The sequence below is a fragment of the Acipenser ruthenus genome, chromosome 9, assembly GCF_902713425.1.
Source record: "Acipenser ruthenus chromosome 9, fAciRut3.2 maternal haplotype, whole genome shotgun sequence".
NCBI lineage: Eukaryota > Metazoa > Chordata > Actinopteri > Acipenseriformes > Acipenseridae > Acipenser > Acipenser ruthenus.
In genome coordinates this window covers 45,399,351-45,424,077 of record NC_081197.1, presented here as the reverse complement: position 1 = coordinate 45,424,077, position 24,727 = coordinate 45,399,351, and the positions used below count along the sequence as shown (strand labels likewise).

Sequence of the window (24,727 nt, the reverse complement as noted above, 5' to 3'; positions counted from 1 at the left end):
TCTGGTTCTGTATACAGAGGTACAAATAGATGTGTGCTCTTGATCATCTTCTTTAGCTAACTTAACATGGTGTATATGTGTGTGGTTCTTGCCTACAGAGCCCTAGAAAGTGTTGGACCACTACCCAACCAAACACATTAAGCATTTTGTGAGGCTTAAAATAAATCTTGAATTTAGTTTTTTTAGTTGTACCTCTATTTCTTTAAGGACTGCACATGTTTTGCATGGTTATATTAAAACATCTGTTTGCCCATCTGAAGCATAACAAACTTTATATGTGGTCTAATATTCCTGTCCTGTCCATACCTTTTTCAGGGCTGTGACAATTTGAGCCTAAGTGACCACTTGTTGAGAGCGGTGTTAAACCTGCTTCGAAGGGAGGTTTCTGAGCATGGCCGTCATCTGCAGCAGTACTTCAATCTCTTCGTCATGTATGCCAACCTGGGTATGAAATTCAACTAAATAGTGTCCAATTTTTATTTATTTTTTGGTACATTTACTAAAAATGTCTTTTCTCAATTTTGTTTCAGGTGTAGCTGAAAAAACACAGTTGCTAAAATTGAGTGTCCCTGCAACATTTATGCTTGTAGCTCTGGATGAGGGACCAGGTCCTCCAATCAAATATCAGTATGCTGAACTGGGCAAATTGTATACAGTAGTGTCACAGCTAGTGCGCTGTTGCGATGTATCATCGCGCATGCAGTCTTCAATAAATGGTAAGTTTTAATTCATCTACTGGTTTGTTTTTATTACCTGGAAATAATCCGATTCTGGTTTTGTGTAATTGCAGTAGTTGACTTGCCTAGTGGTATGAATATGACCAGTGTTCTGTGTCATTTGGGTTGGTTCTTGGACATAGCTGGCATATGAAGACATTATATTGACACCTTTTTGTAATTTTGGGACACTTTGTCTCTTATAAATGGGTTTTGTTTACAAGCTGGTCTAGCATGTAACCTGTTCCATAGCTCAGTCGAAATGTACTGCATTTAGGGCTTTTCGAGGGTCACACAATAGACCAGGAGCTGAACTGGAATATGAAACCAGGATATTCTGGCCAACAGTTCTAAGCTCTAACCACTGCTGCATGCGGTAGTTTTTCAGATATGTCAGACATGCTGCTTACATTGCAAATAATTGCACTTCATGTCTGCATGAGTAAGATTCTTAGTGAGGGGAGGCTTGGAGTTCAACTTTGTAAGATTAACTGTGTGTGAAAATAGAAACCTGTTGTTTTTGGAGAGGATATACTGTAGTAGCTATGTGTGGACTTGTATTTCTTTTTTTAAAGCTGTTAACATTCTTCTTAGGTAATCCACCACTTCCAAACCCCTACGGTGATCCTAACCTGTCTCAGCCCATCATGCCACTCCAGCAGCTTGTAGCAGAAATTATGTTTGTACGCACTAGTTACGTAAAAAAGATAATTGAAGACTGCAGCAATTCAGAAGAGACCGTTAAGCTCCTGCGCTTCAGCTGCTGGGAGAATCCACAGTTCTCATCCACTGTACTGAGTGAGCTTTTGTGGCAGGTATGACAAGCTTGTGGTGCTCAACTTAATAGCAGTCTCCTTAAACAAAGCTATAGTTTAGCTGTCTGCTTTATGACCGTTTTGCTTTTTGAACTTCCTAATACCATACACTTGTGTAAGGGGGGTTGTGGTAATTCCAAACTGGTCTGAATGAATAAATGTTACATTAAACACTTTGTATCAGGCTGTTCTTTAACCCTTTGCAGTCCATTTATTAAGTGCGTGTCAGGCGCGTCAGGTCCAATTTATTTTCACACGCGCAGTTAATTTTAGACGCGCTGTTTAAAAGTATTTTTTTTCCACAGTCAAACGGGTTTAAAAGGCCCTGCATATCAACAAAGAACTCACTAGGCATCTCCAGCCCCGCCCCACCCTTTCGTTCGCTATAGCTTTCACATATGCTAAGAAATAAATAATAATAATAGTAATAGTCGTAGTCGTACATACCGATCAATCATCTCCTGATCACTCGTTTTATCACCACACGCCTCAATAATGCAATCCAAGTCATTATTTTATTACTATAACATCTCAAAAAAGCTCTGCAAATGTCTGTGATATTCTCTGAGTGCTGATGCAGTTACAGCCATCTCGTTTCCTTATGGCCGCCGTTATCTGATGCCAGGGGCAAGTATGACTATTCATGAGATACGCCCTTTATTTATTTTATTTTTTTCGGCTTGTCTCGGCTCCTGTTGCTCCCACTCGGCCATTGAATGGTTTTCTCGGCTTTTTCTGGAGAAAAAACGACTAGAAACCCGTTTTTTGCGTCTTTTTGATGATGTCGGACAGGGTCCGACATAGGACCGCAAAGGGTTAAAGTCAAGTCCCAGACTTTTGTATGATTTAAGTTTTATCAGCGAGTAGCCACGTTTTAAAATAGATCTGTGAAGTCACAATGTGTATTCTGTGTTACAATTCTGTGTTCATCCACACATGACCTAATAAATGAAAACCCCTTTAATTTCTAAGGTGGCATATTCCTACACATACGAGCTCCGGCCTTACCTGGATCTGCTTTTGCAGATATTGTTAATAGAGGATTCCTGGCAGACTCATAGGTAAGTGTAAATCTGGAGCCACAGCAGTGACCATCTAAGTTTGAATACTGTAGAAGTATCGTGAGAACCTAATATGACTAAATGCAGGACCAAATGTTATGGCAAATCTAGGGTATTGCCACATGTTGAAATTAGGACATCCTATCCAAAACAATGCTGCATTTCAATAATTATTAAATGTTAGGAGAAATACATAGTAAAAAAATGAATTGTGGAATGCACTTGTATTTTTTTTATTTTATTTTAATAGCCCTTTTTATAGTTTTTTTGTGAGGGGGGTTGTTGTACCTAAAATGTTCTGGTCAGATCCAGGTTTTGTTGATTTTAGATTTTGACTGTTTTTATTATTGCATTATAGCATCCTTGTAAATGGAAATTCTTAAGTACAACATGAAATAGGATTGTCATTTCTTTTCAGGATTCACAATGTACTTAAGGGTATTCCGGATGACAGGGATGGACTGTTTGACACCATTCAGCGTTCTAAAAACCACTATCAGAAGAGAGCATACCAGTGTATAAAATGCATGGTAGCTCTGTTCAGCAATTGCTCTGTTGCTTATCAGATCCTACAGGTAATAATCCTTGCTTCAATGTATTGCTTTAAATATTGGGGATGTAAATATAGTTTAATTAGGTATTTGATTATACTCTTGTTACTATTCCATACACAATCAATATGTTGCTTATGTTATTGTACTTACCAAGATCATTTATCCAGTGCTGAAGTTACTGAGAGCAGTGAACAACTGCAGTGCAACCAAAGCTCCAGAACAAAAATCAATCTGAAGAACAGAAATTCAATAGCAGATATATAAAAATAAAAACATGTTTTTATATTGGACAGTAATAGATTTCCATTTTTTTTATATCAGATAGCAATGCATATTTAACATTTGTTATATACAGTGCTTTCTAATTAACACGACAGTTTTAGAGATTTGTCATTTTAAGAGAGTATTAATGGAGCAAACTGGCCTGGCTTCAGACTTCAGGAAGGCCAGTGTTTTGAATTGCACAATTCCTGTTTTGTAGAGCAATGGCGATTTGAAGCGGAAGTGGACATGGGCAGTTGAATGGCTTGGAGATGAACTAGAACGTAGGCCTTACACTGGAAATCCTCAGTACACCTACAACAACTGGTCACCACCTGTACAGAGCAATGAAACGTCAAATGGCTACTTCTTGGAAAGGTCGCACAGTGCCAGGATGACTCTAGCAAAAGCTTGTGAGCTCTGTCCAGAGGAGGTACATCTTACACTTCATTTTTTGGGCTGAAAACTAAAATGATACTGCCTTGTAGGTATGAATATAAATGGGAAGACAAATTATAAATGTGGATTTTTTTAAAGCATTTTCAAAACCCTTTAAAGCAAATAAATGTCAACCCTACTTTTAGAAAACTCTACATCTCCCTTTCCATCTGCTATTGAACACATTTTCATTTATTATTTTATTATCCTGTTTTATTTATACATTTTGAAAGTGTATGTCAGTTTAGTGCCATGTAAGGTTTGAACTGTTCTGCAGTTATTGATTGCATTTATGACCGTTGGAATTGTAAGATGAAACGTAAAGGACTTGAAGCATCTCGAGGCTGTGCTGTTAGCCTTTGATCTTCTCAAATTCTAAGCTTTGAAAGTAATATAGTAGCAGCATGCTGTACCTTTTAGAATTTGAGTGAATTTTGTAATAAAGGGACTTTATCAAGCTAGCAAGAAGCAATCCCTGTGTCCGAGTCATGTGCTTGAATATCTCCCATGACTAGCTACCAGAAAATAATACAGGCACAGCTTGACGGCTCCACACACAAAGTGGATGATCTTTGTATTTTAGACATTAAATAAAATATTTATTATATCCCTGTTCTTTCTTTTAGTCCTTTTAATAAAATCTAATTTAAACAACAATCCACACAAATTATAAATGATTGTAACACGGCAGCTATATCCAGTAGGCTGGCATCGGTTAAACAAGCAGGCTTAAGTTCTGCCTGGTTTACTAATAACGTACGACATCTAACATTGTGGTGTTGGAAAGTTTGTGTTGCTCTTAGCTAAGTTAACTTTAATTGTAGCCAAATTGCTGCTAAAATGTTTTCTTCACTGCAGACATGTATACATTTCTCTGGATCTTTCTTTCAGTATGAATAGTGAGCTCTGCCCCGTCAGTCAAGGTTCATGTAAGGGAAAAGAGTGAGAGCAATAGGCAGAATAAAGGGGTAACTGTACGGCGAAAGTGTGATGGTGAACTTTGTCACCTGGATTTTGGAGTTCTGTATTCATTTTTAAACGCTTTTTAAAAATACACGTGGATAAGGGTGTAAGGTCTGTCCAAGTTTAATTCCCACTATGGTTTTATTACAATAAGGTGAAGGTGGGAGCACTTTTTAAATATTTATTATTCCATACATCACTAGGCATTAAAAAAAAGGCTTGTGACACTGATTTCAGTGGAGATATTGACACATACTTTCATAATTATGTGAGAACCTGTTGTCAGATTCAGTTTATAGATCCATATGGAGCTATCAGTCATGTTAAAAGCATTTATTTCTTTTTGTTTACTTAGATTTTGTTCTGATGCTGCCCTTTTAGATCTTCCTTTTAACTATCACAACCTGAATTTTAAAAAGTGTGTTGATAAATTCCTTTTCCTTATTTTGCAAGGTACTTTTTGGAGACTTTAATTGTACTGTACTTGGTGATTTATACAGAGCGCACAATTTTAGAGCTTATTTGCTATAGTTAGGGCTTTGAGTTTTCGAAGTGTATTTATAGTAAAAGTCGATTTAAAAAAAAATAAAAAAAAATTATTGTACTCTAAATTTTTTCTTTTATTTTGTCAATTTTAGATATATTTAAAACCACATTTGTAATGACTTGAAACAAACTTCACATTTTAAAATAGTTTGTTCATACAGCAACTTGAACAGAAACCAGTGTGATTACCTAAAATATTCCTTTTTGACTCACTTTCACCACTTTGTCAGCAGATGACATACATATCACTTGCTTTATTTATCACTTGGTTTTCACACATTAGCAGACAGTTTAAAGACATTGTTGAAACAGCTGTATAAACATAGTTTGATTTTCATAATTATAGATGTGATAAATGTGTGTGTATATATATATATATATTTTATGCAAGTTGCATTGACATTTAACAAAATGTTTTACATTATTGTATAACGCTATAACATCCACACTTGCATCGTTTTTTGACACTTGATTATACGCAATATTAACTGCTGTTTCAACATAGTGTCACTTAACGAAGCACGAGGTGGTGTCTGAAGAGGACGCAGCAAGGAAATCGACCTCTCCACACCAGCTATTGCCAGGGGAAGTGACAGGACAGCAACAGCAAACTGTAAGATTTGGTACCAACAGCAGTTACCTTGCCAGAATTGCAATTTTCATGTTTGCAGGGTATGGGGTAGTAAAAGATATATTTGTAATTTTTTCAGATTTTTTATTTATTTGGTTTTTTTTTTGGGCCACAGTTCAGTTTTTTGATATTTCATCTAGCCTTCATTGAATTGCAATCATTTTTGGCACAGAGACTTTTTCGAGAGAAATCGGAAACTCCAAGCCTTGGCTATAGTTTAGTTTGCATTTACTATTCTATGTTTACATTATAAGGGTGTTTTGCTAAACAGCAACATTGAATACCTAAAGTAAATTAGGCAATGCAATCACTAGCAGTTGTGGTTAACCATTTGTCAGTCAACATAAGTGCAAAGTTACACTTTGAGTATATTCTGCAGGGGACATTCCAAGCTATAGATTTATTTTTAATTTGGCTGATTTGATGATCGTGGTCTGGTGATACAACTAGGGCTGTCAATTAATCGCAGTTAACTTCTGCAATTTTAACGCGTTAATTTCTTTGGACATTAATCGCAGTCCTCTGTTCTGACCCTCTTAGCACACCGTAATTCATTTTCTGCAGCACCATTTTAATAATACACTCGAGTGCATGCAGTCGGTGTTAGCATACAAAGTTAGTCATATAACTGCATCATGGAACAAAGTACTAAAAGTGTAGTATTTACAATTGAGGAGAATATAACTGTTACTCAATGAATGCTTTGTTTTATTTAGATTTTAAGTTATTAATAAAAGAATACTTTTTTTTAATGCCAATGAAAAACATCAGTAAAGGACACCTTTTTAAAGGAAACTGATAAGGAAATATACAGTACAATTTGAAATCGGGAGCAAATTCCAAAGACGAGGGGCATTATAACTAAGTGCCCTGGCTCCGACAGATCCAAACTCATTTTAGGGACTGTCAGAAGATTAGCATTTTCCGATCTCAGGGAACGACTAGGGACATATGGGGTCAGCAGATAAGATAAGAAGGTCCAAGACCATGTGTGTCCTTATAGGTAATAAAGAAGAACTATAATAATAATAATAATAATAATAATAATAATAATAATAATAATAATAATAATAATAATAATAATAATAATAAAAATAATAATAAAAATAATAATAAATAATAATAAATAATAATAATAATGCATCAGTAACAAAACAAACTTGAATGAGGTGGATAATTAACGAAGATTAAAAATTGTAATGGCGAGATTAATCACAATTTAATTTTAATCACTTGACAGCCCTAGTTACAGCATTTGCCACAAAATGTTAGTAATCAAAGTAAAGGGAGTCTGTGAATTGTGCAGGACCTTTACAAGAAACTGTATACCTAGTGGCCTTGCATGACACCATAAACTACAACATACAAAAATGGTGATTTCCAGTTACATTTAGAATTTTTGCTCCTCTGAATGCACCTTAAACAGTCTGTCCTTTACAAAGAAAGCTTGTTTACCAAGTACTTTGCAACTATTATCTCTTCCTGTGTGCCTATCAATTTTTAAAATAAGTAAAATAAAAAAAAATACTGCATTGACAATGGTCATTTGATATTATTATTATTATTATTATTATTATTATTATTATTATTATTATTATTATTATTATTACTATTATTATTATTATTACTATTATTATTATTATTATTTATTTCTTAGCAGACGCCCATATCCAGGGCAACTTACAGTTGTAAACTAATACATTTCAAGAATCACAGTACAAGTAATAATACAATTACAAATAACAGTACATATACAAATACCAGTTCAATAGATAACAAATGAAAGTATGTAATGTTTTATCACTACAAGAAACTAATTAACTATTCATAAACCTCATTAAAACGGTTGTTTCTATGCTTTAATTTACTCTATAGGCTGTGCATATTCCCCCTTGAAAGGATATAGTGGAGGCACCTGTGTGTACACATCACACTTTTTTATATACTGTAGATTTTAGCGGTAGAGGGGGGGTATATGTTACTAAATATTTTAATGACTAACTGTTTTTATGAAAATACACTTATCTATACAAATATGTACTAGTTTCTTGAAAATCTATAAAAAAAAAAATGTAAAAAAAAAAAAAGAGCGGAGGTCTGGATAATATTAGATGCTGGAATTTAAAGAGTTGACTTCCTCTGAAATGGGCAGGAAATTGAAGGTGCTTGTTATTGTACCATGGCATGTTTGAGTAAAATATTAAGAACATATCTAACTAGGGAAAGTCAACCTTACAGTGTACACATTTGGTCTCTAGGAACGTCAATAAATCCAATAAACCTGGATTTTTTCAGGATTCAGTAAAAGCTTTATTATCTTTTAATATGTATTTATTAATGAAGTCTCATTCCACTTGTACTTTTATGTCCATATTGGATAATTAAAACAAAGTAACAGAAGTCTGTACAAGTCAAATACAAATACTAGTATTTGGATCATAAACTGTTCCTTATTGAAATGAATTTGGCCCACCAGCTACAGTATGTAAGGCCTCACTTGGTATGTGTCACTGCTGCTGTTACTACAGTGTTGATTGGAGCGAGGAAATGGTGACTGCAATTAAAGCACGACTTTCATTTTAATGATGTTTTTTATATATATATATATATATATATATATATATATATATATATATATATATATATTAATTTATTTATTTATTTATTTATTTTAAATATGGCGAAGTTACTGCATCAGTAACAAATTAAAAACAAATAATGTAATAGCATGACCAAGAAAAAAATCTTTTAAAAAATCTTTTATAGTATATACTAAATTTGATCATATGTTTTAATAGACTTGGACAATAAGAAATAACATTATTTCTAAAGACTTTAGATTCTTCGGGAACTAGATTTTAATATTTAATTGCATTTTGACAGCTAATAAGTGGGGAGTGATACCAATCCTTTAGAAATTGTATAACCCATCCCCAAGTTGATGATACAACAGTAAGGCGTCATTTAGGGACACTGGATGATGTTCCAGTTTACTTGCCTAGTAGTCCTTTTAACAAGTCAAATTATAGCCCTATATATGCAGTATCCAGCTAGACCTTTTGTATGGTTTTACTTTGTAAGAGCAGTGTGTTGGTTTTGACATTTAAATTTAACGGTTGCAGTGAAAACTTGTCATGTTTTTGGCAGTAGTCCTGTATAGTGTTTTGCACAAAAATTGTGTAGCATTATGTTTAACATATTACACTAACAAGGATTTGTTACCTAGTTTTCAGATCAAAGTTAATTCAGTTTGACACTGGGTTTCTTCTAAGTTCATTCTAGTCTTAATAGACATGCATTCTATTTATATTATCTTGATATTTTAAATACATTGACTTGCAGTGCAAGTACCAGGACACATTTCATTGCATATTTAAATACTGATCAGTTAATCAGATGTTTATCCGACTAATCTCATATCAGCTTGCATATTGAAATGTTAAAACAGAGTTACTTGGACCAGTCAATAAAAGAGAAATATATTTTTCATAAGCGCTTGAATTGTGTAGTGTATTGCTTTTCTGATGGAAAAAGCATGCCAGCTACTTGAGTGTTTTACATCTTTTTATTTCAGGAGCCTGATGATCAGGATGCCCCAGATGACCATGATTCTTCCCCTCCAGAAGATGCCCCTCTCTACCCTCACTCACCAGGCTCACAATTTCAACAGGTAACTGGCTTTGTCTTTAACAAGGGGGGGTGGGGTTTACAACATTTGTACTGGTTTTAGATCATAATATTCCTTGCTCACATCTTAGGACTTGTAATGAAAGCAGCCATCTCCTTCTTAGTATTTCTGTTTTTTTTTTTTTATTACTCCACTGCTTGCTAAACATATATTATTTAACTGGTTTATTTCTATCAAAGCTTATCTGTGTAATACAACAAATTGTGATTTTATTTCCTTCCAGTAAAGCATCTAATTGATATTGACTGTAAGTTATTTTACAAATAATTCATATAGGAAGAAAAAACACTGTTTACTGTATTCCCTCTTAATTGTTCTTCAGTAAGAATGACCTGCAATTCCCAAAGTAATTTTTTTGAAGAAAATGAAAATGAACCAAAATACATTCTGATGAATACATCATTATGAACATACAAGCAATCTATATCCATGCCACTAAGAGTATATAATATGGTTTCTTGCTAATTTAATGTACAGGCTACTGAAAAGGTAAATCTAGAAGAAAAAGCTTAAAACATTTCAGGACTACTAGCAAAACTATACAGGGGAATCCCACTGAAACAAGTACAAAAAAATGCATCTAAAAGCACTAAGAAACAAGATATAAACTACAAATATGGCACAAGCTTCAAATGCATTAAATTATATTTAACCAAATCTATAAACGTATATACATATGTATACAAATAAATACTTTTTATATTTTATAAAAAAAAAAATATTACCATAACCTTATGCATTCAATTGTATTTAACACATCTATAACTGTTTCGAAAGCTAACAGCTGTCACTTACATTTAGACTACCGGTACTTATTATACAGCAATGTCCTCATCAGAAAATCCAAAGAACTGCACTTCTTAATTTTCCTCAGCAATTACAGTTCACCTGATTCAAGACTCTTGCGGATTAAAACATCTAAAGCATTAGAAATACCACAAATGAGGAAATATTTACTAACAAGCTCATCATGTCTTTTCTTCAGTTTCAGTTCATTCCAGGCTTTCTCAGTCCAATCAGTAATATCCTGAGGGTCAGGCGATTTTTACATTTTTCACCATTGTTGCATTTCTTTGCCTATTGTCTGATCCATTCGGTCCAACAGCCGCAAACCCTTTGTTTAAACAGCTTGTTCAATCATACATCCAGAGGCTGTATCTTTTGAGATACACTTGCAGGGAATGGCAGCTGGCAAAATTCTCAGTTGCAGAACTCTGGCAGCTCTTCTGCAGATTTGGCAATGTTACATTTATCAGCAAGGGAAACTTTCTTATAAAATCCATATCTTTCCTGAGGTAATGACAAGTGTGACATCTATCTCCCATTTCTGGAGCAAAATAGGTTTCATAGGTGTGATTTGCCAAATATTTACGACAGAAACAGACACACACACATCGTTTAAGGTGCAGCAGTTCAAGTTTTTGAGATTGCTATTGTGGACAGTCAGTGAGTGACAAAATATTAAAGTCATAATTAGATTTTTTTTTTTTAAACTAAATATTAGAGGGAATACGGTGTAACCCATGGAGAAGCAGTTACCAAGGATAACATTAGTTTGGATTTAGTAGTTGCTCCTGTAAGAATCTGTGTTATGAATTTGTTTATGCGGTTCTGGCTACGTTCTCAGATCCTGTGTGCACTGCCTGCTTGTTAATTAAAGGTGATTCTGTATTTAGCTTCTCTCTGTGGAGACAAACAAATGTAGCTCTCTGTTTCAAGATCAATCAAATTCAATCGAAAGTTAGTGATATACACATTGGGGTTAAAAGAATGTTGGTGCACAACAGCAGTTTCCATTTGCAATGTCAGCTGCCTTCCATGTGACAATGCGCACTCACTTGTTTTTTGGGGAGGGGACTTTCCTCAGGGAATGTGAACTCTGAACATTGCATATTTGAATCGTGTGTGACAGTTGTGATTCTGTGTTCTACTGCTGTCACATCAAAGCTCAAGCTTACTAATGCTTTATTTGTGTAGCATTCACCTTTCCCTAAGCAGTTTGTTTGACAAGACAGTGGTGCAGTTTACACAGTGAGTGTGCTAAATCCCTAATAATCGCTTGGGTTAAAATATCAATAACTGCTGTGAAGAAGGATGGGATTTTGATACCATGCGCCTCTAGATTTGAGCCATGAAAAATTAGAATCAGAATCAAAATGTATTATTGATCATGAAAACCAATTTTCTCTTAGCAATTTTTGAATTATGAATGATTTTTTTTCTTTAAAGAACTATTTTTGCCTCTCCTAATTAAGAGAATATAATCAACCTTAGCTGGCAATGAGCACAGTTGTACTTTTAGACCCTTACTTTTTAACACCACGCACATTTCTCAGAATGGAATCTCAAGTCCTGGAACTATTTCAATGCTTTTCTTCCTTTTCTTGGGAAAAGCCTGCACCATACATTGCATGCATTTTTCTGAACTGTGTTATTTTCTTCTATATCAGTAACCAATAAGGGGCCATTTTGAGAACTATTTCAACCTCTGGAGCCTGGGAATTCTGTGGTCATAATGCATACTAGATTTCTTTGTTTAAATTAGTTACACCGATTCCAGGGTTATGTGAAAGCCTTGTTAAGATACCTTAATTCAAAGTCTTTTGAGATTTCTTGATCTTGTGAAATCTTGGTTGGGTATTACAATCTGTTGCACCTTGTGAAAATTACACACAATCTTGTGATTTATACTTTACTGACCAATAGATGTAAAACAACTGTCAAACCCTTAAATCTCATTGACTAATTTTTAGGTATTGACTGAATATTTGCAGGGTTACACATATACACTTTATGCTAAATATGTTAAATGGTGTTAACATTGACATCTGACATGCCTGTCAAGTCGAGGTCTTACGACTATTCAGGTTTATGGAGTATAGATGCAGTACACTTATTAGGGTCCTAATATTTGGCACTCAATACTTTCACATTGTTTTAACCTCTGACCATATCTATGATACAAACCACATGGTATTTGCAGGTGTATTCTTTAATTCTGTCAATGAAGTTGCAATATTGTTTTAACCTGTGGCCATTTCAACAGATTCTTTTCCCATATTTATAATACTTGCAGTATGCCACCGGGGATGTTTTGTTTTTCATTTCCAGGTTTTTTATTTAAATCCATGTATACTCTGTTGTTTTTCAGAATAACCATACACATGGTCAGCCGTACACAGGCCCAGCAGCACAGCACATGAACAACCCTCAGCGTCCAGGTCAACGAGCACAAGAAAACTGGGAAGGCAGTGAAGAGGTTTCTCCAGCTCAGACGAAAGAATAAAAACTGCACGTTCTCATCTGATTCGCTCCATCGAGACAGTTGAATTAAGTGCACGACCAGGCCTTACAGTTCAGCTATTCTCCAGGTCCTTCTCGTTCAGAATAAAACTATTTCTATTTAACCTGGAGTGGAGAGTCTATTCACTGCCTGCCCTGCAGAATATTGCTGTCAAAATATAACCCGCCTGCAGTGGAAAGTGTATAGTGTTGTAAGAAAACAGGCCTGATGCTAATGTGTAAATGGCAAAGGTGTATATAGTATGTTTATGTTTGACTGTTAAATTTCCTCAGCAAAACTGTCTGTTGCTGTAGGAGACTTGCAGATCTAAACAACAAAATAAAAAAAAAAATCTTTTGCTTTATCACCTGTGCTCAGCAGTGAAGGTTGTCTGCCTTACGGGGTCAGTTCTTTTTAGGAAAAGACAAAAAAAAGAAGAAAAAAAAGCCTAACCATGTCAACCATGTTATGTTGAGACTGCTGCCAAAGTTGATTTTACTATGGGCTATTAACTGGCTGGTATAACCTTATAATATTTGGTTGATGTGGAAAAGTGGTGATGTAACCTTGTTCTAGATCTCTTCCATTGCCTTTATTTCATTCTGGTATTAGTTGATTCATTTTGAAGCGCTAGTTAATATGCTGTAACATTTAGCATGGCTTCACACCAGATTAGTGTAGCCGATGGGAAATATATGATCATACATGACAGCAGTTGTAGGCCCTGATTTTAACTAAGAGCCTTTCCTGTTACACCTTGATGGCTGTAATTGGGAAAACAAAAATATAAGAATAAGTGGCTTTTCAATTGCACATATATTCCTCAGATTTAATACTTGGCAGTCTGTTGGTGGGATAATAAACACATAGTTTTCAGTAATAGGAATTTTAAAGACTTAAATTTAAAAAAAATATATGCAACAATTTGCTATGCCAGGATGCCTGGAGCATAATAGACTGTATTCGGTGTGCTTGTTTTAGTTTCATTGGTAGAGCTTACATTTAGATTAACTTCTTAACACTTTCCTTCTACTGCAGTCCAGTGAAGGCTGAAGTCAGCAAAGATGTTCTGAGTGCCTCCTACAATGGAGTAACTCGCTTGGATTTTGTTTCATGCAGTCCTACTTGAAAGCAGGCATTGTCTTAGAACTCTTCATCCATACAACAAAAATAAGCAGGGTTGTAATTATATGAAATAACTGCTGGTTAGTCGAATTGCAAATTCTTAGAGGTATCTTGAATGCTAATTAAGCATCCTTCTTTAGGATTTAAAGGAAAACACCAGTAAATACTGTATTTAATTGGTAACTTGAATGTGTGTATTTTTTTGGAATTTGTCTAAAATACCAAATACTCCTGCAAAAGAAAAGATACAGCCCACCATATTATATTTAAATATTTTGCTGTTTTATTTTATAGAAATTATTTTGCTGAATTTCACAAATAGAATTTGATTTAAGAGGAACATTTTTGTCCTTGTGTTATTTTTAAAGAAAATATTGACTGTACAGAGTTCTGCGCCCAGTTTTGCCGACTTTTGTTTTGGCCATGGTGTGACGTTGAATTCTGGAGCTAGTCGCGATGTGAACTTTCACTTTGTGAGGTTTTTGTGCACAGAAATATACTAAAAGCATTGCGCCCCTTAGCAAGAATAAAGAAAATGGAATATTGACTCTGTAACTGTCTCGAATTTTATTTATGCTGTATTGTAAATATGTGGTGCACAGATGATATGGGCGAAAACCACACAAATGGCCTATGAAGATGCATCATTGTCCTCTACAGTACGTGCTGTACATACTGCAGGGCTTTACAGTCAAGTTAAGGAATGCTTCACCAAGAGGGAATATAGTTAAGAACCTGAAGGATTTTCTGCAGGTGATCACAGCTTTGTGTAGCAGCCTGGTTTTCCCCTAAATTGTGAAATATTAATTAAACTAAGGGCAATTTTATTTTTAAAACCTTGAACCAGGGTACATGTAAATGTTAATGTTTTATGTATGCCTGTAAGGTCTTAGTAGTTTTTAATTAATGGTTGACATTTTTTTTTTTTTTTTTTTTTTTTTAAGCTTTTGTGAAACATGCATGGAAAATAGAATCCCTTGATTTGCCTTGGAGCACTGTACAAACCTAGCAAACTGTAAAAATGTTCCTTTAAAAAAGCAAAAATCTAAATAAATTACTATTTGAATTGTAAAATGCAGTACATGCTCCTCAACAGTCGTCCCGTTGGGACAGCGCTGGAAATGATATGCTTATGGCACCCTGGAGTGTTAAATACAGGCGTGAGGTCCTTGAAATGAATGCATGACATTTCATACTGGAATTTATCAGGACCTTTCTTCTTTTACACTGGGATACGGGCACATCTTGTCCACTTGTGATACTTGCTTTAACAACATACGTGTGGTCATTTCTTTGTTGCAAGAAATATCGAGCCTACTAGTCTGTAAACCGACACTGACAAAGTCTGATTTAAAAAACTTTTTTTTTTTTTTTTTTAAGATTGACCTTTTAAGATTTTTGTATTAACCCTACTCTACATTTTGTTGTTAACTACATCCTCATTTTTGGAGAATGCATTGAAAGAGGGAATTAAAGATTGTTCTTTTGAATTTGTTTAGTGTCCCACATCTTTATTTACAGTAAATAGGTTTTGTAGTAGTTTTTAAGTATCAAAGGAATTTACTTTAATTTTTATTTAATCGAAATGAAACTCACTAAATATAAATAGACAAAGATTCAGTACTACAATATGATTTGTACAGATGGTTAAAATATAATTTACAAATTTCTAATTATTTTTTTAAAAAGCATGTACAGCTATGGCAAAGTCTAGCATCACCCTATAGAATTAAAAAAATGTTGCTTCATGAAGTCAAATGAAACCTGCAGAATAATGTTATATTAACATACTGAATTACATGCCATTTGTAGTTTTCCCATATACTTAATGAAAAATGTGACACTTCAAAATCTAACATGAAATACGGTACTACTATTGCTGGCTTCAGGTAGAACTTTGCAATGTCATTTTGTAGTTTCTTTGATTATGTAAATTGTTCATATAGTTTTTTATTGTCTCAATCCTAAAATTCTAGGTGATGCAACTTTTGTAACCATCTGTCTTACACATTTATAAATGTAAAGTAGACAGATGCCTCAGTCTTCATCCATTCTTCCCAAGATTCCTAATTAGGAATGTTAAGAGTATCAAAGCCAGCTTCAGTACACACTCAAAGCATATGATACACAGTAACTTGTGGGTAAAAAGGTCCTCCATGAGTTTAATCAGTTAGACCACTGGTACAATTGTATGACATGCACATAGCCCGCCTCTATTCAGCAAAACATATTTAACCCTTTGCGGTCCTATGTCGGACCTGGTCCGACATTATTTTCCCTTTCCGGTCCAATGTCGGACCCTGTCCGACATTATCAAAAAGACGTAAAAAAACAGGTCTCTAGTTGTTTTTTCTCCAGAAAAAGCCGAGAAAACCATTCAATGGCCGAGCGAGACAGACAGGAGCCAAAAAAAAAAAGAAAACTGGCGTATCGGAGAAATACAGATAGCCCCGGCACCACAGAGATAACACGGACATAACAAGATAGCTGCTTCTGCATCCAGTGCTCAAACAATATCACGGCCATTTGCAGAGCTTTTTTGAGATGTTATAGTAATAAAATAATGACTTGGATCGCATTATTCAGGAGTTTGGTGATAAAACGAGTGATCAGGAGATGATTTATCGGTATGCACTACTATGAAGAGGCATGTAAAAAATACAGTGAACAAGGGTTGGGGCGGGGCTGGAGATGCAGTACTGAATGTCCTGTTAATATGCAGTGCCTTTTAAACCTGTTTTACTGTGAAAAGAAAAAAAAATTAAACGGCGCGTCTAAAATAAATTGGACCCAATGCGCTGAATAAATGGACAGCAAAGGGTTAACAAAAGATTTTATTATTACTATATTTAATGAAATACACTGAACACCAGATGAAAACCCTTGACTGCTGGTGTGTAACCACTCCCTTTAGGTGAGTTACACCTGTCTCATGAATGTAACCCTCTGTCCAAATGTGCCTGGTCTGCTGGTTTTATGTAAGTATGAGCATCATTATACAACAATTATTACTGTATATTTATATTTGACACTTTGTTTCAATCCAGTGTGCTCTCAAGAACAGCTCATCCCTGAAAGTGAAATAAAACCATATTACAACATTCGCTCAATTTCTCTTAAGCCAAATCACAGTAGATTAAATAAACATTTTGTGCTTGGGAGTTGTCGTTCCTTTTAATTTTTGTGCAGGTGGAGATTTTTGAAATGTTGTATTACGTACAGGATGTTGTGGTTAAGTCAGATTACCAGAACATATCTGCCCTCCAGGATCAAACATGAAATAAAGAGATGTATTCAAGATTTGGGTTTTTTACACATTTATTATGAGGAAGTACTGTAGCTTAGTTTTCCTTGTCTGAGACGGTCTTTGTTCCACGCAGTCTACCGGTACGACGTGCAGCAATGAGACCGACTTTACGACCAGCTGGTGCATCCCTCCTGATTGTTGAGGGTTTACCAATATGCTGATGGTTACCACCACCGAAGGGATGTTCAACAGGCTGGAAGAGGGAAGAGAAGACATTCACTCATTACACATCTGGGAATAAGCAACTGGTCTGATCAAATGTTTTACAGACAGTGCAATAAACTACTTCTGTGTTAAATTACAACAATTGGACATGTATTAGAATACATCAAAATCAAACCTACTTGTAAAGCTTCTACAAAAACACATGATAAAGTTTATTTCACTTACATTCATAGCCACACCACGGACACGTGGCCAGCAATTTCTCTTGGCCTTGTATTTGTGGTAGGCTCGACCTGCCTTCAGGATTGGTTTGTCAATACGACCACCACCAGCAACAACACCTAGATACCAATTTACAAGGTTTTAGTGGAGTATTTATAAAAAAAGAAAAACTGAAATACAGTGGTTATACCTAAATCAATTTGAAGCGATATGCAAGTTGATCATACATGGAAAACATTTAACTTCAGAGGTCAACCCCTTCTCAATAGGGGTGCAATGATACACTAATGTCACTATACATATCAGGATATGCATCACTATGTGATGCTCCTGATGGGCTACTTGCTTAATACGATCAAATCATCATTCAGTGGACTATTTTCTCAAGACAAATCTAGAGTAAGTGTTTATACCAACTACAAAACATTTATAATTCAAGAAACATTTGGTGAACTACAATGCACCATGTTATGCTTTTGGTCTTGTATGACGATAAACACCTCTATTCCGATGATACATATGTAAAAGTATCACAATTAATTGTTACACCCTATTCAAGCCACTTTGTTTGTGTTCTGAACTTGGTCCCTTTAATACCAGAAAAATACTGTATTTCAGATGTGCACTTACCGACAACGGCTCTGTTGGCAGAGGAGATTACTTTCTTGGACCCGGATGGCAGCTTCACGCGGGATTTCTTAGTTTCAGGGTTGTGGGAGATGACAGTGGCGTAGTTCCCAGAGGCACGGGCCAGTTTACCACGGTCACCAGGCTTCTCTTCCAGGCAGCAAATAATGGTACCTTCAGGCATGGTGCCAACTGGGAGAACATTGCCAATATTCAGCTGAGCTGAAAAGGACAGAAACAGAGCGTGTTACAAACCCAAACTTTCAGATTATCCGAAATTCATAATGTGGACCAACATTGTAAATCAAAAAGGTTAAGTGCTATCGGTTTTATTTTTTTATTTTTTATTTTTTTAATAAATATACATTTGTTTCCCGGGTTTAAACAACACTGACAAGTTTGGGGATAACTACACATTTATAAATGACTTAAATAACACATATTGAATAGGGCCCGTGCAGTCAGAGTGCTTGTTAAAAGAAAATCTTTAAATACAAAATGAACTATCATGAAGTAGGCACTCTCCAAGACTTATACCTACAGGATACTGCAGAATATCTCATCACAAACGTCATTCCTGTTGTTGCTGTTTAGTTCACAGTGATCCAAATTCATAGTAAACAGAACCAATAGCTACAAAATCCCAATGCAAATTTGAACCTTTCTGCAAGCAGTTGTGAAAATATAGCCTCGAACACCCCAGCGCTCAAGGAAAATAAAAGAAATGTACCCCTAAGAGGAGCAAATACCCCATGCACTAACCAAACTAGTATTCAGATGCATCCACTGGGCAAGATTCCAACCACCACTTTGTATAAATGTAGTCAGTCACAATCCAAGTATATTTTGTACAGGGACAGCTCATATTACAATTTATATTGGGACATGATTGTGTCTTCTTGCCAGTGGGAGTCAATGAAAAAATCCACAAAAGCATCACGTGACACCCAACCTTGCACAATTTAATAGGTCACTGGCACCTACAGTTGAAATAGCAAAAGTACATTAAAGGGCTGAACCTCACCCTTCTTGCCACAGTAGATGAACTGCCCAGTGTGAATGCCCTCAGCAGCAATGAAGAGCTCGGTCCTCTTCTTGAATCTGTAGGGATCACGGAAAGCCACCTTGGCCAGGGGAGCACCACGGCCTGGATCATGAATGATATCCTGTAAAAGTGGGGAGTTTTTATATAATGCACTTTACAATAAATTCAGAATGCTACTTCTTAAAATCGGCCTAATAAAAGTAGCTTTATAGAGTTTTGTTCCAGTGTGAATTTTCACATCTTCCCGAAAAAAAAAATCAATTTAAGTTATTCTTGAGTCGGTGCTGTGCTGGTGACATTCCTGGTGGAGGACATCTCAGACGACAGTAGAGATGTTCAAGATAATTACCTTTACAATTCCCTTGATGTAGCCATAGCGCTCAGCGAAGTCAACAGCTCTGAGTTTAGCAGCGCCTTTCCTGTGCTTCACATGGGCTTTGAAGACGGAGCCCGCACCTTTTCTCTGTCCCCTGATAACTCGCCCCATTGTGTACTGTTAAGAGAAAATTCACTTTATGACAACAGCGTGACCAACGCTACCAACAGGTAGGCATCTACGCTCAGAAAATGCAAGCAGTGTGTGGAGGTTTAAATAATAATAAAAACAAACTGGGAGAGACAATAAACTTAAAATTAATATTCCCATAACCGCAGTAGCGTTTGCATTGTTAATAATTTGAAGCTAATCTTCAGTTTAATTTTGAAACGTGGTCTCCTGTAGCAACAACTTGTTAAACTACAGACTGGGAAGTAGTACCGGTAGCGTCGGCCATTACTCACGATATGTTGTATACCACCTAAAACCTAAATATACATGCAAATGACAAATTAAAAAACAAACCACCGGATATTTATAATAACAATGTCTATAGGAAAAACCGAATGCCATTATTTTACATTGACAATAGCGGTGGACGCAACATATACCACACTTCAAATAATTATTAACTACCGGGACCAGCACCGCTCTGTATACTTGTAAAACATAAACACGTAGCTAACGTATTTCACCGGCGTTATGTTAACACATGATTATGGTACTGGATATTTTCTCAAATGATTGCGAGGTACCCCTGCAAAAACTGCAAAGCGACAGGGATGTCGTGTGTAACATGTCACAGTCCATAGAACTACTAAACTACAAACGTTATTTTATTGAAATACAACATAATAATCAATAATGCCACTAGATACACAACGTATACATGTTTCGCCACACAAACAAGGTGAAAATGTTTATGGATGGGGAAATAAATAAGTTGATTAAAGGTAGATTTAAATTAGGGGAAAAAATCGCAATTCTCCTACCTAACCCAGGCTGTAGAAAAAGAGGAAGTCAAGCGGGTAGATGCTCTATTTCTTCCGGAGAAAGGCCCGGCGCCACATGGGAAAAAATAAATAAAAAACAAAAAAAAACGGATAAAAAAAAATATATATATATATAGCACTGTCTCATTTACAGATAATTAGATATAAAATATGGAATTAGTTGTGAAAAATAATAACACCATACTACTGCTTATTTGAAGGGTTATATAAAATAGATCTATAACCGCGATGTGCACTGGGTAATGTAGTTTATTCGATGTTTATCATTCGTGCGTGGCAAAAATGGCATGGCTATAAATAGAGTCAGGGCCGGATTAATCCGTCACGGGGACCTAAGCAAACATACACTTCTGGCACCCTATCTTCTTATATGAATGACAATAAATATACGATTAGATATTATTTATTTCTTAGCAGACGCCCTTATCCAGGGCGACTTACAATTGTTACAAGATATCACATTATTTTTACATACAATTACATTCGTTTTTACACATTATTTTTACATACAATTACCCATTTATACAGCTGGGTTTTTACTGGAGCAATCCAGGTAAAGACAAGTACCTTGCTCAAGGGTACAGCAGCAGTGTCCCCCACCTGGTTTTGAACCCACGACCCTCCAGCCAAGACTTCAGAGCCCTAACCACTACTCCTCTATATATCTATATCTATATCTATATCTATATATATATATATATATATATATATATATATATATATATATATATATATATATATATATATATATATATATATAAGCTTAACACGCTCCATCGATTTGTAAAAGGTATCATTTTCGTTTTTAAGTTATACATGGTTTTGATCAGAAACTGTCAATTATGGTTATTATGACGGACATTTCACGCACTGCTCTGAACTGAACGAATGGCCGAATCTGCTAGAAACAGTTCAATTGAAGGCGGTGTGCTAAATACATTTAAAAATAAATTAGCCTACGTCAAATCCCAAAGCGGAGCTTGATAATCACCTTTCACGGTTTACTGAATAAAAATACAACTGAGTACCATGTTGACTGTTATCCAATTTAAAAAAAACTAAAACAAAAACATGATACTTCTATATAAGAGGGTGCTCAAATTTGTGTCCACTAACTGTAGGTCCCCCATAGGCCACAAAAATATATTGCGGTGAATCTCAGTTCCCGCAGGCAGGTGCATCACACAGGGCCATGCAATCCACACACAAGCAGAGGGCAGACAGGAACCCGGGATCTCTCACACGAAAGCATAGTGCCGATACCGCTGTACAAAAGAGCCGGCTCCATTGCGAGGAGCGTATATCGGACTTATGTCTTTGTGTGTGATTACGTCACCTACCAGCCCTACTGCTGCCTTCCCCCGTGCACGCTACAATATATTAAATAAACAAAACCCACCTGTACATTGTCGTGTAGTCAAATCAGGGTTGCCAACCTTGTCATTTTGTTTTTACTGACGTACAGATTTACAGTGGCCTTTTTTTTTTTTTTACTGACATCATTTAAAAAACAAATAGAAACAATAAATAAAAATATATTATAAAATAGTCTAGTTTTGTGTACTTACGTTTCTTTAGGTCTATACAGTTCCGATAAGACATAGATACCTCGGTGTATGGCTATAAACATGTTTACAACCTGTCCCATTCCAGTGCTATGTTAGATTCGGAGTTGGGAGCTTTCAAGAAGAGTAAAAGTATGTTTTACTGCATAAAATATAAAACACCAGCAAATTGACACCTCAGTGATATTGTTAAAGATGCCGTAAGGTTTTATAAACGTTTGCAATGTATTATTTTGTCTTCCAAGAGCAAAATATAATTCTTAGAGGAAGTTCCTGTAGAACGTTATAGGTATAAACATAATTTGTATAAAAGCTAATGATATTTTAAAATGTATACCTTGGCCTGTGACATTTAACCTACTGCTGATCAATTAATAAAACTATATAGCAGGAGTGTGCCTATTTTGGCTCACAGACAGCAAGCGGGTTCGAAAGGGTGGAGGAAGGTTGTGCCTCTACATATAAACTATCTTTGCACAACTATTGTCAATTTTATTAAATTCAACATCTATTATTAAAAGACTCTGTCAATGAAACCAAAAAGAGAAATCTCCAGATCAGCTGCTTCAGAGGTGAGATTGTACAGAGATGCATTCTTAACCCAAATGGTCACATAGCCATTATGCATAAGGATGTTTTAAAATTGTATTTATTGTACATATAGATCACACATGAGGTGGACGTTTCTGAAGCAGTTGCATGGCTTGGTACCATGAACAATGCACAGACGCACATGGCATGTTTCAAACCAGACTGTGGTTTGCCCATCAGCACACATTCTGCACCTTCCTTTCAGTGTAAATGTAGGAAAGTAGTCAATGCCATGAAAACGTACATTGCTGATTGGCCTTGGCACTACAGGCATGTTGATACATTTTACTGGTGGTTCAACCTGCTCAAAATGGGACGGCAGTCCCCTTTTCATCTTCAGAGAATGAATCAGACTCTGGGTGATATCCAATCGATACACTTTCAGTTTATCAAACCACCCTCTCCCCATTTTTGGGGTGTGCGATACAGAGCTGCCATCATGTCTGCCAAGTCCATACTCCCATGTGTGTATTGTATTGCTTCACAATTTGAGTCTGAGTAACTCCAATTGTTTTCTTTGCCTCTCTTGAGTAGCACTTCACATCCATGTCTTCTATGAGCGATGTAGCCCTGCAGATACATACAATTGATCTCGCTGTAAATAAAATGCATAAGCATATTGTTTTATTGGATTTAACATGGCCTTGTCTACTGACTGTCTAAACACAGAATGTGACAGTTATTTTACTCTAATCATGTGAATAAATAATTAACATTATTACAATTACCATGCTGCTGTCTCTACATTGTCCAGAAGCAGCAATTATGGTTTTCAATCAGGCATGATAAATGGAGAACTGAGAAGCAGATGCTAGAGATTTTGCATAGAAACTAAAGGGAATATATCTCAGGGGACACAATGCCCAGTTTGTGTTCAAACAAAAACATATGTTAGATGGAGTGTACTAAAGGTGGTGTATCCTGTGGTACACACAACATTTTAAGAGTAGGGGTGTTGGTCATGCAAATGCTGAGCTGTTGATTTTGTTTTCTATACAACCAGATTAAATAAGGGTTTGTCATGTATTAATGGTACAGATGAACCTCCCTCCAACCCATCCACCACCGAAGACAATAGAAAGGGCTGCAAGTATATATATTGTGCACTTCATGTCTGTCTAGCTTCATCAGTTAAATGACCACCCCTGTCAGTCATAACAAGCCTATTTATGTTACAAAACTATTAAACAACTGAGGTTCATGATGCTATATTTTTCAGTCGATCTTGTTAAAAAAAAGTTATTCATTTTAATAAAAAAATAAATAAAAAAATCTGGAAAGTAAAAGGACATTACAACTTTTGATATCAAGTTTTGAAACATTATGTTTTAGAATAGAATAGATTTTTACAAAATAACTTAGATGTGTTTTGTAGCCTTTCATTTCAGATAACGATGGTACTGACACAGAGTGGCAGCAGGAGAACACCTGATCCTTCAGTCTGCCTCCTCTCGATCCCCCACCCCCCACTGCACACTGATCCCACCAGAGACAGCTGGCCCTTGTCAGTCATAGAGGGACAGGGGAAGTGTCCTTAACTGGCCCTAATCGCTTCAAATGGCTGACATATCACCCTCAGAATCATCAGGCCGAATGCGGCTGCTTCCTTAATCACTATTAATCCTCACTGTCTTGGTGCCCCAAACATATAAAAAATAGTCTGTACATACCATATTTAAAAATCCAAGTAGAAGATATAAACTACAGGTGATTCCTATAAAATGGTATCAGGAATGTGTAACAGAGACATCATTGGGGGAAAAAAGGGAGATCTACTTTATTTATTTATTTCGTT

At 35.8% G+C, this 24,727-nt stretch overlaps 2 protein-coding genes across 8 annotated transcripts in view; one reads left to right on the top strand and one right to left on the bottom strand.

Moving 5' to 3' along the window:
• Positions 1-15,575, top strand: part of LOC117405776 (probable ubiquitin carboxyl-terminal hydrolase FAF-X) — a 76,097-nt gene extending 60,522 nt beyond the window's left edge. For 4 of the 7 annotated variants that reach the window (XM_034009147.3, XM_034009146.3, XM_034009144.3 and 1 more), the window contains exons 38-46: positions 316-445; positions 531-716; positions 1,311-1,531; positions 2,504-2,592; positions 3,011-3,167; positions 3,628-3,840; positions 5,860-5,967; positions 9,560-9,655; positions 12,825-15,575. In XM_034009147.3, the coding sequence (XP_033865038.1) occupies positions 316-445; positions 531-716; positions 1,311-1,531; positions 2,504-2,592; positions 3,011-3,167; positions 3,628-3,840; positions 5,860-5,967; positions 9,560-9,655; positions 12,825-12,959 (1,335 nt within the window). In that variant the 3' untranslated portion in view covers positions 12,960-15,575. The remainder of the gene's footprint in view (positions 1-315; positions 446-530; positions 717-1,310; positions 1,532-2,503; positions 2,593-3,010; positions 3,168-3,627; positions 3,841-5,859; positions 5,968-9,559; positions 9,656-12,824) is intronic. The other 3 variants (XM_034009151.3, XM_034009150.3, XM_034009148.3) reach the window with 1 other exon arrangement.
• A 1,806-nt stretch (positions 15,576-17,381) lies between these two features.
• Positions 17,382-19,968, bottom strand: LOC117405255 (large ribosomal subunit protein uL2). Its single transcript, XM_034008179.2, has 5 exons — positions 19,797-19,968; positions 19,427-19,568; positions 18,406-18,624; positions 17,779-17,894; positions 17,382-17,581 (listed from the first exon to the last, which is right to left on the bottom strand). Exons 1-5 carry the CDS (start codon positions 19,932-19,934, stop codon positions 17,423-17,425), a joined length of 774 nt encoding a protein of 257 aa, XP_033864070.1. The 5' UTR covers positions 19,935-19,968; the 3' UTR covers positions 17,382-17,422.
• Positions 19,969-24,727: the final 4,759 nt, after the last annotated feature.

Bases quoted from the DNA above. Each gene is read 5' to 3' on its own strand.
- LOC117405255 (XM_034008179.2), bottom strand. From the start codon at position 19,934: ATGGGGCGAGTTATCAGGGGACAGAGAAAAGGTGCGGGCTCCGTCTTC. The intron at 19,569-19,796 runs GTAATTATCTTG...CCACTTTTACAG, and splicing joins ACATCAAGGGAATTGTAAAG to GATATCATTCATGATCCAGG. The intron at 18,625-19,426 runs GTGAGGTTCAGC...TGTCCTTTTCAG, and splicing joins CATCTACTGTGGCAAGAAGG to CTCAGCTGAATATTGGCAAT.